The sequence below is a fragment of the Rana temporaria genome, chromosome 3 (genome assembly GCF_905171775.1).
Source record: "Rana temporaria chromosome 3, aRanTem1.1, whole genome shotgun sequence".
NCBI lineage: Eukaryota > Metazoa > Chordata > Amphibia > Anura > Ranidae > Rana > Rana temporaria.
In genome coordinates, this window is record NC_053491.1 from 110,856,180 (window position 1) to 110,873,139 (window position 16,960).

The following is a 16,960-nucleotide window of genomic DNA, read 5'->3' on the forward strand; positions in this document are numbered from 1 at the left end:
AATGTATGGTCTTTACGTTACACCGCCGCAAGTTTTCAGCGCAAGTGCCTGATTCACCAAGCCCGCCTAATTCAAATGGGGCGTGTACCATTTAAATTAGGCGCGCTCCCGCGCCGAACGTTCTGCGCATGCTCCGTTAGTAAATTTCCCGACGTGCTTTGCGCGAAATTACGGCGCCCGACGTGTTTGTGAATGGCGACGTGCGTAACGTACTTACGCCGAAATTTTTTTTTTTTTAATTCGACACGGGAACGACAGCCATACTTTAACATGGCTGGTGCAAAGTTAAGCCTTGAAAAAGCAGGCTTAACTTTGCGACGGAAAAAAATTACTTGCGACGACGTAACGCACGCGAGTAGCTTAGTGGATCGCCGTAAAAGCTAATTTGCATACCCGACGCTGGAAAATGACGCAAACTCCACCCAGCGGCGGCCAAAGTATTGCAGCCTAAGATCCAAAGGCGTACAAAGCCGTAAGCCTGTCGGATCTTAGCCAAATGCCGTCGTATCTTGTTTGTGAATCACAAATTAAGATACGACGCGGCAAATTTGAAAATACGCCGGAGTATCAGTAGATACTCCGGCGTATTTCTTCTATGAATCTGGCCCTGTGTTTTTTTACAGCCATTGTTCTGTTTCAGTAATGTATATATATTCTTAGCAATATGCAAGATTTGTGCACAGGAAAGGAACACATTTAGAACCAGTTACCTCCTCATTTATATCCTAGGTTCTGGGATGGGACCCCTATGTGTCCAGGAGCTTGTTATGAAGAACTTGCCCATATCCGACTGACTACAGGCCAAAGAATAAAATCCAAGCTTGAGAAACCAAACTTGCAAAAAATGCAGATAGAGGTAAGATCTTTTTTCACATAATGTGTGACCTGTGTGCCAACTATAATTCAGTAAGTAAACATTTCTCATGTAAGTAATCAGAGTATACTATCAGTTATGCTGGGCCAGATTTCCCCACAGGCCACATAAGCCACATAAGCCTTGAGTCACTGCCATTGTCAATAAGTGATTATTAGCCTTATGGCAGTAGCAGCATCTTTCTTCTTCAATTCCCACCACCTTCTGGGTTCTATTTATTGTTACAGCCTGGCATATACAGCATGTTATTTATGAAGCCCTCTATCCACCCCCAGTACAATCTTGTTAAATTGTTAAGGATTAGAACCCTGCTAGGTGGATTCACCCTTTCTATTTATGACAATGGTCACCAGGATTGAAAAATAGAGAAAATCAAGTAAGGAAAATCTTCTGATGGGAACACATGTTCTGATGACAATTGTCTAAGAGGCAATTTACCTCACTTTGGATTGATCACTTCTCACTTTCTGTTGAGTTAGCAAGGGGGAATTTCTTGGGTATGACATAGAAAGCAAAATAAACCAGACAGTGGTTTTAACCATTCCTTTCTCTATTACCTACTCTAAAGCTTTAGATATTGTGTAAGTATTGGTGCAATTCATATTGCTTAAAAAATAAAAAAAAAGGATGGGAGGAGGATGTGAATGTCATTTGGCGAGGCGTTAAAACATAAAAACATAATTGGATTGGGGATTGGAGGGGCAGGGGTATAATTTCAGGTCTGCTGATAATTTATATTTTTTTATCTTACAATGAAACAGGAAGATAAACTACTCTCTCTTCTGAGAAAACAAGAAGAAGCAAGGGACCTCTTATTTCAACTCTTACAAAGCTGTAGCCATAAAGAATTGCAAGAGCCCTTATTAAACCTGTTACACAACAAGTCTGAGGAACATTCACACCCTATAGAAGAAAGTAAGAAACATGTTTCACTGATGAGTTACAACAGTGTACAGCCAGTTGGTGTACAGTTAGCCAGGTTAATTTTGCTAATATAGTGAATTATCAATTGCAGTGGTCATCAACCCTGTCTTCAGGGCCCACTAACAGGCCTGGTTTGCAAGATAACTGAAATACATCACAAGTGATATAATTTGCTGCTCAGTGATTGCAGTATTCTAGTCTGCATCTCCCCAGGGTAATACATAAAACCTGGCCTGTTAGTGGGCCCTGAGGACAGGGCTGATGACCACTGATCTATAGTATGTCTGTAATTTTGACAGAAAATGTGTTAATTTAATTAAAGTTATTTTGGCTACTGTGCTACAGGAAGAGTTTGAGACTTTCCAGTGTTGAATTCTAGTTTGTAAACTTACTAGTCCTTCCAGCCAGTACACATATTTAATATTTATTACTAAAGTATATATGTTAGCGCAACTTCTTTTGACTGATAATATCAATAGTAGAGAAAATTATATATTGCAGACAATTGTGTTTAAATAATATGTTAAGCACTTGGTGGCGTCAGGCTTTTTGACATTGCTCTATATTACAAGACCATGGCTCTAGTCTGTATCTTAAACTGGTGTCATGATTCTTCGAGTAAATTGTGGGTCCCACTAGAGAACATTGGCCGGTAGGAATCTTGCAGGCGCTCCTTGGGTTCAGACCACCTTTAAAGGTCCCTCGGACTGGACGTCCCCACTGACTGGAGCCTCTCTGTCTAGACGGGACAGATTAAATGCTTCAGGCCAATATGGTCCCCAAACGTCTCCCTTAGTGCCCCTAGGAGAATATCCCTGGTTCCCACCCAGAAAAGAGCTGGGATTTTTTTGGTCTTGGGGATCTGATGGCAATATTGCATGTGCTAAATTTTCCCTACAGGGCACCCTGTTCTCCCTTTTCGTGTTACTGACATCTATAATGAAACTATTCCTTTAGTATCCTGGAGACATCGTCAACTGAAAGATTTCCTTAATAAATTACAGCCCCTATTGAGACCCCTCAACACAATTATTACCTTTGAATCCTTATGTATTGACCTCCCAGAATCTAAATACCAACTGTCAGAAATGTATAAACTTGTCCTTAGCACACAATCTACATCAGTACCCTACTATATTAGAGAATGGGAGAGAGAAATAGGTCAGGATCTCACCCTCTCACAGATTCAGAGGATGATCAGATTAACACACACGACCTCCACACGTTCGTGTTCATCTTATAAATTCCTTACAAGATGGTACCAGACCCCTCCCACCTCGCTCAGATATATTCGACAGTGGATGCTCGCTGTTGGAGGGGATGTGACCAGACAGGCACATTCCTTTACTTGTGGTGGTCTTGTCCCCATTAAGGCATTTTTGGAGGCCATTACTCCATGGATCAAAAAGACGACCCTCAGACCCATAGAGGTTCCACCTGCACATTTTCTTTTTCACAGGGGTCCCTTTTTCTGTTAAATTGTATAAAAAAATTTACCCCACACCTACTAAATGCAGCTAAATCATTGATCCTCAGATTCTGGAAACAATCATTATCTCCCTTTTTACTGGACTGGAAAAGGGAGGTTGACACGATACACACAGTCAAAGACCAACAAGACAAGTTTAAAGACATATGGTCAGGATGGATGGATTATTCGTCAGAGATTCCCCCAGACTAAATCTAGTGCCTTGAAAAAATATTCACACTCCTTGAAATTTTCCAAATTTTATCATGTCACAACCAAAACGTAAATTTATTTTTTGGGGATTTTATGTGATAGACCAACACAAAGTGGCACATAATTGTGAAGTGGAAGAAAAATGAGAAATGGTTTTCATTTTTTTTTTACAAATGAATATCCGAAAGTGTGGCGTGCATTTGTATTTGGCCCTCTTTACTCGAATAACCCTAACTAAAATCTAGTGGAACTAATTGCCTTCAGAAGTCACATAATTAGCAAAAAGAGTCCACCTGTGTGTAATTTAATCTCAGTATAAATACAGCTGTTCTGTGAAGCCCTCAGAGGTTTTTTTAGAGAACCTTGGTGAACAAACAGCATCATGAAGGCCAAGGAACCCACCAGACAGGTCATGTATAAAGTTGTAGAGAAGTTTAAAGCAGGGTTAGGGTCTAAAAAAAACATCCCAGGCTTTGAGCATCTCAGGGAGCACTGTTCAATCCATCATCTGAAAATTTTAAGAGTATGGCACAACTGCAAACCTACCAAGACTTGGCCGTCCATAAGCTCACAAGGAGAGAATTAATCAGAGAAGCAGCCAAGAGGCCCATGCAAAAGACTTGAGACTGGGGCGGAGGTTCACCTTCCAGCAGGACAACGACCCTCAACATACAGCCAGAGCTACAATGGAATGGTTTAGAGCAAAGCATATTCATGTGTTAGAATGGCCCAGTCAAAGTCCAGATCTAGATCCAATTGAGAATCTGTGGCAAGACTTGAAAATTGCTGTTCACAGACGCTCCCCATCCAATCTGACAGAGCTTGAGCTATTTTACAAATAAGAATGGGAAAACATTTCACTCTCTAGATGTGCAAAGCTGGTAGAGAGATACCCAAAAAGACTTGCAGCTGTAATTGTAGTGAAAGGCGGTTCTACAAAGTATTGACTCATTATAATAAAATAAATAGATAATAAGTTAACCACTTAAACAAATAGTTTAAAACATTCACACCTTTTATCATGTTCACTTTGTTTTATTTTTCAAGTTTCAGGAAATAAAGTTGCACGAAATCCGCTAAGAGACCTTTTTCTTCTTGCTATGACGGTGACAAAGACATGTCTGCAAGAGGATCGTGGAGTGGTGACATGGGGAGACTGTGCAGTAAAATTACTTGTACAGGTGCAGCTAAAGCAGGAACTGGAGCTAAGAGAACTTATTCAAGAGCTGGTTAATGGGGTGAGATTCTTTTCAACATTTTTTTTTAATTTATAGATCAAAGTAAGGTATGGCTTGGGCCAATGTAACTATGTATATACCATACCTGACTGATTCCCTTGGAAACTGGAAATCATTGAAGTATACACTGCTACTCCAGTGTGCTCCACTTGCTTCCAGGTCCAGTGCTGAGCGGCTGGCCTTCTTCATTCTAAAAACAGGAGGTTGGCCACTCAGCATAGGTTCAAGTCAGAGAATGCTTTAAATGAATGCAAAGACTCTGATTGAACAAGGTGGAGAGGCAGGGTGGCAATTTCATGCTCTCCATTTCATCAGAGAACTTGTTGCATTTATTCGGAAAATGCAACACATTCTTTGAATGGTACCTATGCAGAGTGTAATGAAGTATTGAAAAAACAGAACAAGCCAACTGAATATGTTTTATTCTGTTTGCTATCACTGGCTGTATTCTGTCATCCTTGTTATTTACAATAATATTCTATGTAGTCTTCTAAATACAGTGGAACCTCGGATTGCGAGTAACACGGTTAACGAGCGTTTCGAAATACGAGCACTGTATTTTTTAAAATCGTAACTCGGTTTGCTAGTGTTGTCTTACAAAACTAGCACGATTCAGGCCAAATCGGTCTGCAGTACCGCGTTTGGCCTGAGGTGGGGGGTGCTGGAGCCGAGCAGAGCCGAACGTCGCCAATCGTAGCCGTTCGGAAATGCACAGAATGGCCCGAGGACAGCTTGGCTGACCTCTGCAAATCTTGGGAACAAAGTTTTTCCGAGGTTTGCCGAGGTCAGCCGAAATATCCTTGGGCCTTTTCGCCCATTTCCGAGGCTTTCCGGTGCCCCCCACCTCTGGCCGCATGCGGTATTGCATGCCATTGAAGTCAATGCAAAACAAATTATTTGGATATGTGAGTACTTTGGATTACGAGCATTCTCCTTGAACGGATTATGCTCGTAATCCGAGGTTCCACTGTAGGTGGGAGATTTCAGAGAGGAGGCTTGCTGGACATTGTTGTGGAGTGACTGTAGCAGGATATCTAACAAAATTCAAAAGCTTTCCCAAGCTATTTAGCACAAAATGGAAATACTTTTTGGTTTTTAAAATGTGTCGGCAGATGCTGAAATATTTTTTACTCTACAGGACTGCCGAATGCTAGTGAACTGAATTTTGGACTGGGGTTTTAAAAACTGTAATTCAAGTAGGTGGGATGCAGAATGCATGTCTGGTACTATTGTGGTCAAGTGACCGACAGTGAGAGCATAGCCAATAACAAATGAGCAGTGAGGAAGGTCTCTTTTCTGTAACAAAGAACAATTTCCCCATTCATTTTTAATATAGTGTGGTTATTGCACATTTAATCTTTTTTTGGAAGTAATTCCAAAAATGTTACAGCTTGATAGTGACTTGAACATTGGTCATCAGACTATACCCAATGTAGTGGAAGAACAAGATCCTGTGTCGGACCTCATACGTCTGTTGCAGCCTCTGACACCTGAAGAGCATCTTGGTTTAAATCAACTTAATATAAAGGTAAGAGATTGCTTTGTTCGCATGTTTATATTGCATAAGAGGATATGTGACAAAATCTTTCTTTTCACATAACTTACATTCATGCCAAGTATAGAGTGTGAAAGACACTGAAAAGAAGAAAAAGAAAGGCGCACCAGCCTAGTGTATTACCGTTTGACAGTTTAATAAAAAATAAAATAAAACTACTCACAAACGAGATAGTGTCTGATGGCAGGGACACACCTCTTCCCCCCCCCCCCCCCTTCGGGATTGTGGCTCGAGGGGTATTCATCATCAACCGTTGTTGACAAGCCTTTTACACTATCTCGTTTGTGAGTAGTTTTATTTTATTTTTTATTAAACTGTCAAACGGTAATACACTAGGCTGGTGCGCCTTTATTTTTCTTGCTTGTGTGTCTTTTTGTGAAAGACACTGGTCTACTCTTCAGGACAGTTTTTTGAATGAATTCTTCATTGTTGTATATTGGTACTTGCTATCTGTCTGCTGTAAATTCCAAGAAAAAAAGACTGATGTGGAGATCTCCTTTAAGTTTTTAAAATTGAGGAGGATCCAAGGAGCCATGACAAGAGAAAAAAAAAGTCATTTTAAACCTCTTTTAACTAAAAAAAAAAAAAAAAAAAACACATCTGGAGTGCATGATATCTAATTTCCAGAGATAGCACAGTTCATGCATACTCTGTCCCACAGCCAAACATGTAAGCTGTAAATGGCACACAATGAGCGCCATATCATAACAAAAAAAAGTGCTTGCACACCTTATCTCAGGCTAAGGCACAAGTGTAAAAGTGGTGACTGCTGGGCTCCATGGAACCCTACATGGAAGTGTAGCCACATTCATGACGAAAGTGGAAAAAGAGCAGCTTGTATGGCATAATGCAAAGAATTGACAAACTATAGACAGAAAGCAATGAGAAAACATTGTAAGCCCTGTAATGTTCTTCTATAGCAGGAGTCTCCAAACTGCGGCCCGAGGGCCAGATGTGGCCCTTTGCTAGCCTTAATCCGGCTCTTGGGGCACAATTCCTTCCACTGATATGAGGCACTATTTCTCCCACTGACACCAACAATGGGGCACTATATCTTCCACGGATACCAATGATGGGATACTATTCCTCCTACTAATAGGGGGAATACTCCTCATATTGACCACACCAACCCTGAGGCCATATTTATTCTCACTGATGCTGGGCCTGTGACATTTTCTGCCCCTGCTGGCCACAATCCGGCCCTCCTAAAGTCTGAAGGACAATAAAGTGGCACTTTGTTTGAAAAGTTTGAATATACTGTAAATCACATTGAGTGGTTAATAACACTTTCATTTGTATTTTCTGATATTTATATTTTATTAGCAATTGACAATAACGTAATACTGATATTGTTGATAAAAATGAATGATGATAATAGCAATGATAATCTAGTTATAGGATAACATGCTATGCTTTTTCTAGCTTACCTCTGACAAAGGAAAACCCATTATAGCGAAGGACCCATGTATGGAGGAGCAGTACATAACACATGTAGGTGATATAACAGAAGCTGAAACATATAATGAAATTCAAACTGGCAACAAGTCACCTCTAGCATTCTTGGATTCTACAAATGAAGAAATTAAGGATAAAATGAATGAAGATAGTAGAAGAGCGCAGAACGAATTTCAGGAAATAAGAACAGATGGATGGGCTGACCCAAAAAAGACACAGGCACAAGTAGAACAGGGCTGTCATCGTGGAGAAAACAACACAGACTATAGAAACACAGTTACAGATTCCTCATCACAAACCGAATTTACGAATGAAAACACAAAAAGTTTAGAACATGTACCAGACACAAAACTCCAAGAAAACCATGCATGCAAGAGAAAAGAAATGAAGTCAGAAGAAAATATGGTGCATGGAAATGACAAATACGGGAAGGATGAGAAGAACAGGCACGCACATGAACAGGTGAGCTATGTTGGTATATTTTAAAAATGTAGTAAATGATTTACTTATATACAATAAGTCAATGTGATCCTTCTTTCAGGTCCCCCAAAATCAATTAGCTACCTCTGTGCTCGATGCCACAGAAGGTCTGATAGCTGGTCTAATGACACTAAAGGTGAGAGTGGAACAAGTATATATGGTGAGAGAGGCTGAGGGAAATCCCTTTCAAAAACCACCAAACAACATCATCAAAGAAGTAAGTGTTTAATACTTGACAGGTACAAAGATAGATACATATTCGTGAGCTCAATGTGAGGTATGACATACTGTAGGTCCATACATCATGGATAAACAGTAACATATATGTATCCTTGTGCACCTAAGTATGATTGTGTCCAGGGCTGGACTGGGACAAACATTTGGCCCTGGACTTCATTCAGACTGGCCCACTTTGACAGGTCTCTCCCAAAGTGGCCGGACAACTCCCGCAAACCCCCCCCCCCCCGGCCACCCAGGCCCCCTCTCCCCCTTCACTGGCCACTAGCCGTTTTACTTTATTAGAGTAGAACGACTGGTACAGGTACTCTTATAGGCAGTACCAGTGGGGAAGCTAGACATTATTTCTTCCGGGCAAAGAACCAGTTTGGTGCCCCCCCCTAATGGGACAAGATTAGGCAGAAGTGAGAAACTCCCAGGCCGCTGTCACTGAAGCCGGCCCACTGAGCCATCGGCCCACCGGGAAACTCCCTGTAGTCCCAATGGCCAGTCCATCCCTGATTGTGTCAGACTTTAACCTCCCTGGCGGTATGACTATGTCACATTTTTGATGCTGAAAGCGGTACCATTATTTTACATGGAAATTTGGTGGTTTCGATTGTAGGCCTGTAATTCTTAGGAATAACTCACTTAAATCTGTCCAAACAAGAGTCTAGTAGACATCCTGGATATGATAAAGTTTGAAACACAAAATCATAAATTATAATATAATAAATGACTATAAATAATTATAACAAATAATAATATAATTATAATAAAAATTATTCAATAATGTAATCAAATCAAAAACACTGAAATTTGGTCAGTTGCAGAATTGTCGCTGTCATTACTTTTAGTGTTTGATGACGAATTTCCCCACAAATCACTATCGCTCGATTCTGCAAGTGATTCTAATTTATTATCGCTGTTTTCTAGCTGGTCTAAAACCACTTTGACATAAAGGGACACTTTTTGGTTGCTATGGACAATCTCCAGTTTCCAGGCATAAAGAAAAGTATTTATAATATAAAACTACATGCAGGACACTGGGCAGACCAATAGGGACAAAGGGGGTGTGTATTTATTTGATACAATACTGTAATCTGTAAGAGCTCACAGGGAACGGAGCTCGGCACTGTTAATCGAGCGAGACACGGCGGCTCACAGATCACATCGGGTAGACATCGCGGGATCCTGGGGACAAGGTAAGTAACCTCTACATGGATTCTGTGATGCAATCCCGAGTGTGGCTCAGGGTTACTGGAAGCTGATTGGTTTCTATGCAGAGCTGCACCAGATTTGCACTCTCCAGTTTTAGTAAATCAACCCCATTGGGTTCCAGAGTGTCCCCCTTTGTACCTGACTGTGTAACGTAAGTAACTGCTGATGGTGGATTCTACATTTTGTATTTACATTTTTTATTAAGTATTTGACTAAAACAATGAACATCTGGAATTAAAAATGCAAATATACTCTACAGAGGTGATAAAATGGGTACGCAACCCTGTGGTACCACTCACAGGTCCTGTGCTTTATCCACCTCAGGGGTTCAAAGGGTGTCTTTGGGATCCATCACTCCCCAAACAATTTTCACTAGTATAAATATGCAGCTGCACACTACTGAATTAAGAAGTTCAAAACAATTTTATTGAGCCAGCAGAAATGATAACACCCTGCCCAATTGCTCTCTGTTGCACCCCACCCCCTACTGGGGCTTAATTATAAATCTCTATAATTAAATCCCAGCAGGGAGCTAAAAATCCAGGTGTGGGCCAAGTGTCCTCATATCTGATGGAACAAAAATTTTGTTTTGAGCTACGTGGATCAGCAGTGAGTGGCGTCACAGTTGTATTAATAAAATGTGTTACTACACATAAGTAAAACTGGCATATTTAAGCTTTTTATAAATGTGATATGTTTTTTCTAAGCTCCCGCTGAATGCACAAGTCAGTGACTCACAAAACAAAACTCCAGTGGAAAAAAATCTGATACCTAAAGCCGTGGAAAAATACGACACTTCCTCTTATGAAGCTGCTGATTCTAACACCTGGACCGAGCTTGCGAAAAAAGAAACTCAACCCAAGCCTTGTAAAAATATATATTGCAACAATGAAGGTGAGGGGACCCAAACAGAAGGCTATGAAAGCCACCCTGACTCGGTGGAACACAGGGAACTTGGGACAATCCAAGGAGAACTAAAAGCTAAGGAGAAGAAAATATTGGAGTTGATAAGTTTGTCATGTGATGCAGAAATGAACCAAAACAATGACTCAAGTATGGAATCAAATGCTAATATGCATGGACCGTCGGCAGAAGTGAGTGACCACATTATAAACAAACTGAAATGCATATATGTCTTCATTATCTATAATAGCAAAGCTGTATGTATTAATATCATTAGGAATTCTACTGCAATTTGAAACACAATGCTATAAAATATGAAAGGCAGATTACTGAATAGCAATGGGATGTTGCAGCCCTGGAATTTTTAAATCTTATTTGAGCGATCTATATATAGATTGTGTATGTTCTTCCTGTGTTTGTGTGGCTTGTCATTGCACACTCTAGTTTATTTCTATAACTCAAAAACCTATTATTATAGTTTTAAGATTCAGTGGCGGCTGGTGCTCAAAATTTTTGGGGGGGGCGCAAACAGAAAAAAAAACCAAAAAAAACATTTGCAGCCTCACTGTGCCCATCAAATGCAGCCACTGTGCCATGCCATCAAACGCAGCCACTGTGCCATGCCATCAAATGCAGCCACTGTGCCATGCCATCAAACGCAGCCACTGTGCCATGCCATCAAACGCAGCCACTGTGCCATGCCATCAAACGCAATCACTGTGCCATGCCATCAAATGCAGTCACTGTTCCATGCCATCAAACGCAGCCACTGTGCCATCAATTGTCACCACTATGCCATGCCATCAAACACAGCCACTTTGCCATCAATTGTCACCACTGTGCCATGCTATCAATTGTCACCACTTTGCAATCAATTGCCACCACTATGCCATGCCATCAATTGTCACCACTTTGCCATCAATTGTCACAACTGTGCCTATCAATTGTCACCACTGTGCCATCAATTGTTACCACTGTGCCCATCAATTGTAGCCACTGTGCCCCGCAATTGTAGCCACTGTGCCCTGCAATTGTTGCCACTGTGCCACGCAATTGTCGCCACTGTGTCCCGCAATTGTCGCCACTGTGCCACGCAATTGTCGCCACTGTGCCCATCAATTGTAGCCACTGTGCCCATCAATTGTAGCCACTGTGCCCCGCAATTGTAGCCACTGTGCCCCGCAATTGTAGCCACTGTGCCCCGCAATTGTCGCCACTGTGCCCCGCAATTGTAGCCACTGTGCCCCGCAATTGTCGCCACTGTGCCCAGTAAAATGCTGCCACTGTGACCTGTAAAGTGCCCCCCCCCTGGCACTTACCTTTCTGGGGTCAGCCATGCTTCTACCGTCCCTCGATGTCCCTCGTCCCGCCCTCGATGATGCTTCAGCCAATCAGGTTACTGATTACCAGAATCAGATTACCTGATTGGCTGAGACGCCTGTCAGTCTTATCCAAGGAACGAAGGAAATTCAGGAAGCCGACTACAGCCTCAGGGCTGTACTTGGAAAGCCTATCAGAGCCGTGTAGAATGTGGGAGAGAGGGGACATTTTTAACACGTGTTATGTGATATGTCAAAAGTCTCCTTCTTCCCAGGCGCTTTATTCCCAATATTCAAGACTCAGATTTTCTTCCAAAGTACGAGGTTTATTCTCCAAAACAGGACAAGCAAACAGTCAATGCTTACATAATGACAGCTGATAACACATGGCAAGATGGTAATTTCAGAAGGTTACAGAAGGAGGAAATAGATGTAATGATGGTATGATGGTACGTCTTTCTGCTCGGCTTCCATTGAGAAAGCTTCCTGCTGGGTGGGGCTTCCTACCCCCATCTTCCCGTAGGGTCGGGGACCCCAAGGTCCTCTAGCTCACTACACTCACCACATGGATACTTATACAGGTTTAAAAGCTAACTAAGCATAATTGACTAGCTTCCAAAGAAGGTCGGTGATGAACGTTAACACCCACTTATGTATTTTTAAGTAACATCTCCACCCACTTTCTTGACGTATGTCTTCAAGAATAGATGTGGTCTACAACAGATGTACTGTCCTGTAACTGACCTTCGTTTTGTCTTTAACAAACCTTCAAAACTACCATGTTTAAACCAATGATTCAGAAACATTTATCACATAATAAATATTAATGAATTTAAAATCTAACAAGTCGCTGGCTCTGATAGGCACTTCCACACAGCCAACCAGCTGCCGTTATTCAACTGGCTGGCGCTCAACATCCGGCCAGCTGAATAGTGGGCGGCAGCGGCGAAAATATATAGATTCATACAATGCATAAATCTATATATTTTAGTGGCTGTGCGAGAGCCAGAGGGGGCGGCACTCCGGCGCCCTCTATGGACGAACCGCTCCTGTTAAGATTCCAAACAAACTTGGTCATAATGTATAAATGCAGTTGTATGACTGTGGTATGGCCGGTTCTGTCCTCACAGGTGTATCCTTTCTCTACGCAGTCCTCCACACACAAAACAGCTGATTTACATAAGGTAGTTAAGAATCTTCACTCAAAAAAATAAGTTGGGTCTCCAAACTTTCTAAACAAAGGGCAAGTTTACTGTCCTTACGTTGTTAGAGGGCCATACTGTGGCCAGTGGGAGTAGAATATACCCCATCATCAGAAAGAGTGGACAATGTCCCAAGCTTGGTGATCAGTTGGTTTAAAAATATTACATAGGGCGCAACATCCGTAATAATAGGAGGAATATTGCCCCATCATTGGTGTCTGTAGGAGGAATAGTGCCCAATCGTTTATATAAGTGGGATGAATTATACCACATTTTTGGTGTCAGTGGAAGGAATAATGCCCCTTCGTTGGTGCCAGTGTGAGGACTGGTACCTCATTATTGGTATCAGTGGAAGGAATACTGCATTATATCAGTGGTAAAAGAGTGTCCTAAGAGCCGGATAAAAACAAGCAAAGAGCCACATTCGGAATGCTGGCTGCAGTATGAAGACGAGGGAATTAAGTGTATATTCAATTAAATTATCCAATCATGTCACTTCAATTATTCAATCATGTGGAAATAAAATTCCTGTTTCCAGTCATGAGCAGAAAGGATAAACAGTAATCTTCTTTTTAAATAATTTGATAACTGAATTAAATATTCACACAATTTATTGAGTAAAGATTCTCGACAGCTTTATTAAATCAGCCTTACTTACTCCGAATCAGCGAAAAGGTTTAATAATTATGCCTGTATGCATGCCTTTTCTGTTTAATATTAACAAAAAGGATTTTGTTTTTGGAGAAACATTTATTAATAGGTACGGTTTTAATAGCAAAAAATATTTATAAACATGGCCTCAGGGCTGGTGGTTAGTAGAAGGAGGAATCATTGGTATCAGTGGGAGGAATAGTACCCCATTATTGGTGTAAATGGGAGGACAAGTGCCTTATCATTGGTATCAATGGGAGGAATAATACCCCATTATTGGTGGAAATCGGACGAATAGTACCCACATTATTGATATTAGTGTGAGTAATAGTGCCCCATCATTGGTGTCAGTGGCAGGAATTCTGCCCCACTGTTCGTGTTAGTTAGAGTAATAGTGCCAGATAAAGCATCCACAGTTTGGAGACCACAGGTTTATATGATACATTGTTCTTGCCCACAGATTTCATCCGAACAAGTAGCATCTGCTGTCATGGAAGCTGCAGAGAATCTCATTGGAAGCCTGAAAACTCTTAAAGAAGAAATCAGTAGAGCCTCTCAGTCCCAGATCACAAAACAGAGGGGAGAAACATCTACAGTAGATGGATACAAATATCTAGAAGGTTCCCCAGTCAAGAAGGACAATACTAGGACAGTAATGCCTCCATCATCAAAACAAGGGGGATACAAATCAATATCAGAAGACAAAAAGATGAATGAGAAAAGGTACTAAAGCTTAGAAACAAGATGTTACAAGATCTTGTAATAGCTATAAAATTGGACTGAATTATGTTTATTCACATTTGTGATGGAATTAAAGTGGTACAAACAGGGCTACCCTTTGGATAAAAAGGGTTCTGTGCAAAAATATTGTCCCCTCACATATACCCTTATTTCCAGAGACGTATAAGGAAGAACATGTTCTATGCTTACCCCTTCTACATACAGGGAGTCCCCAGGTCACAAACAAGAATCGTAGTAGTAGAATCTGTTTGTAAGTCGGAACGGGTACATTTTTAAGTGTAGCTCCAGCCAAAAAAAAAGTTTTAAGCTTTTTGGATAGCATAGGGAAGGGTTATCACCCCTGTAACATTTTTTTTGCTGTCTGTGCCCCTGTTCAGAAGATTTTGGGTTGTTGTGGAAACAAGCCCTGGTTATAAAGCATCAGCGGAGACACCTTTTTCCCATAATAACTCTTACAAAATTGAATTTCCCTTCCTAGGGGTAGATTTCCTCTTGCTTCCTGTTGTCTCCCTCCGTTTGTAAGTAGGAGTCAGGGATGATGTGTGAAAGAATTCAGTGCGCTACTGTGAGTAAACAGATATGATAATAAAGCAGTGATAATAAAGTGTACAAAATATATCTGAGGCAGCTATATCTAGGAGTGTTCACATAACACAAAAATCAAATAAAATAAATAAACAAGTGATAAGCGCTTCAAATATGTGATCAAGATCACAGTAAAAGATAATACCAGTAATGAGTGCACACAAACAATATGTGACTGAACTGTGATTGGTGAAATAAATACCAACTGGAAATAAATCCCACCGCTCACTCTGGATCACGGAGCCTGGAGATACCCAGCAGCTGGAGCAGTAGGAGTAACCCACATTTGGAGAGGCAAGACCATCACGCTGTGGAGACAATACTATATGCCCATATATAGTACCCTGCAGGTAAGGGCACTATATCACTTATGAGGATAGTCCACCAGCCTATTGAGGGAAGAGAGCAGAGATCTAGAAATTGATTTTATCTGATCCACCTTGTTTACAGACTGTCTGTCATATTTTGAACCTTCAATCATCCATCTATTAATTTTTTGAACTTTTACTATTTGCATTCATTGCTGTAGGACATTTATTGCACAGAGGTCCATTTGCACCTTTTCAGGTTCACATTCCTTGTGTTATTTTTGGGATTTATTTCCAGTTGGTATTTATTTCACCAATCACAGTTCAGTCACATATTGTGTGTGTGCACTCATTACTGGTATTATCCTTTACTGTGATCTTGATCACATATTTGAAGCGCTTATCACTTGTTTATTTATTTTATAGGAGTCAGGGATGGACTGGCCATTGGGACTACAGGGAGTTTCCCGGTGGGCCGATGGCTCAGTGGGCTGGCTTCAGTGACAGCGGACCGCCGCCCCCCTCCGCTCCTCTGTCTCTCCCTTCCCGCAGCGCTCACCTCCTCTCCCCCCCCGCAGCGCTCACCTGGGGGGAGCAAAGAAGTAGGGGGAGGACCAGAGGAGCAGGGGGGATGAGAGAGGAGCATGGGGGAGGGGACAGACAGCTAACTCAACAGCTATGGCCTGGGAGTTTCTCACTTCTGCCTAATCTTGTCCCATAAGGGGGGGCACTAAACTGATTCTTTGCCCCAGGTGAAATAATGTCTAGCTTCCCCACTGGTACTGCCTATAAGAGTACAAGTACCATCCATTCTACTCTAATAAAGTAGAACGGCTAGTGGCTAGTGAAGGGGAAGAGAGGGCTTGGGTGGCCAGGGGGGGGGGGGGGTGCGGGAGTTGTCTGACCGCCATGGGAAAGACCTGTCAAAGTGGGCCAGTCTGGATTAAGTCCAGGGCCAAATTTTTGTCCCAGTCCAGCCGTGGTAGGAGTCATTTGTAAGTTGGATGTTTGTAACTAGGGGACCACCTGTACTTGTCTAACCTCATCTACCTATCCTCTGCTCAACTCAGCTGTAAAGTGCTATTTATACAATCACGCTGTCATGAAAGCTGAACTCCCAGCAAAAAACAGCTATCATTTGCTGTTCAAATACATTATAAAATATGTACTTTAATAACATAAGTACTACACCCTGTAATAACAGTGTACGTGTTCTTAAAATATTATTAAAGTGGTTATCTGTGTACCTCTCCACATGTCCATGTGCATTTATGTTCAACCGTCAGTGTTTGACTAGTCATATATCCCATTGTAACTGTATTATGAGGCCTATCCAATAAACTTCAGATAGTCCACAACAATCTAAGCTTCATGTTTTAGATAATTATCTTACAGTCTTCTTTGTTCTTGTTTTCACAAAGCAACATCATATAACCAATAGGCAATCTTGTCCTGGAAAATGACAGTTGGAATATAAGAATCTCAATGGTTATGGAAAAACAGAGTCAGTTTATAGAAGAAGTGCTGGTCAATGCAGTGCAGAATGAACTAAAAATCCCTTATAACTCGAAGCAGAACTAAAGTCCAAAATACTTACCTAAGCTCCA

At 41.4% G+C, this 16,960-nt stretch overlaps 1 protein-coding gene across 1 annotated transcript in view; it reads left to right on the forward strand.

Moving 5' to 3' along the window:
• The window catches only part of LOC120930373, a 59,843-nt gene that overhangs the window by 22,510 nt on the left and 20,373 nt on the right, over nt 1-16,960 (forward strand). The window contains exons 9-16 of the mRNA XM_040341565.1: nt 730-856; nt 1,636-1,789; nt 4,533-4,717; nt 6,108-6,245; nt 7,695-8,189; nt 8,269-8,424; nt 10,352-10,738; nt 14,180-14,442. Coding sequence (XP_040197499.1) covers nt 730-856; nt 1,636-1,789; nt 4,533-4,717; nt 6,108-6,245; nt 7,695-8,189; nt 8,269-8,424; nt 10,352-10,738; nt 14,180-14,442 — 1,905 coding nt within the window. The remainder of the gene's footprint in view (nt 1-729; nt 857-1,635; nt 1,790-4,532; nt 4,718-6,107; nt 6,246-7,694; nt 8,190-8,268; nt 8,425-10,351; nt 10,739-14,179; nt 14,443-16,960) is intronic.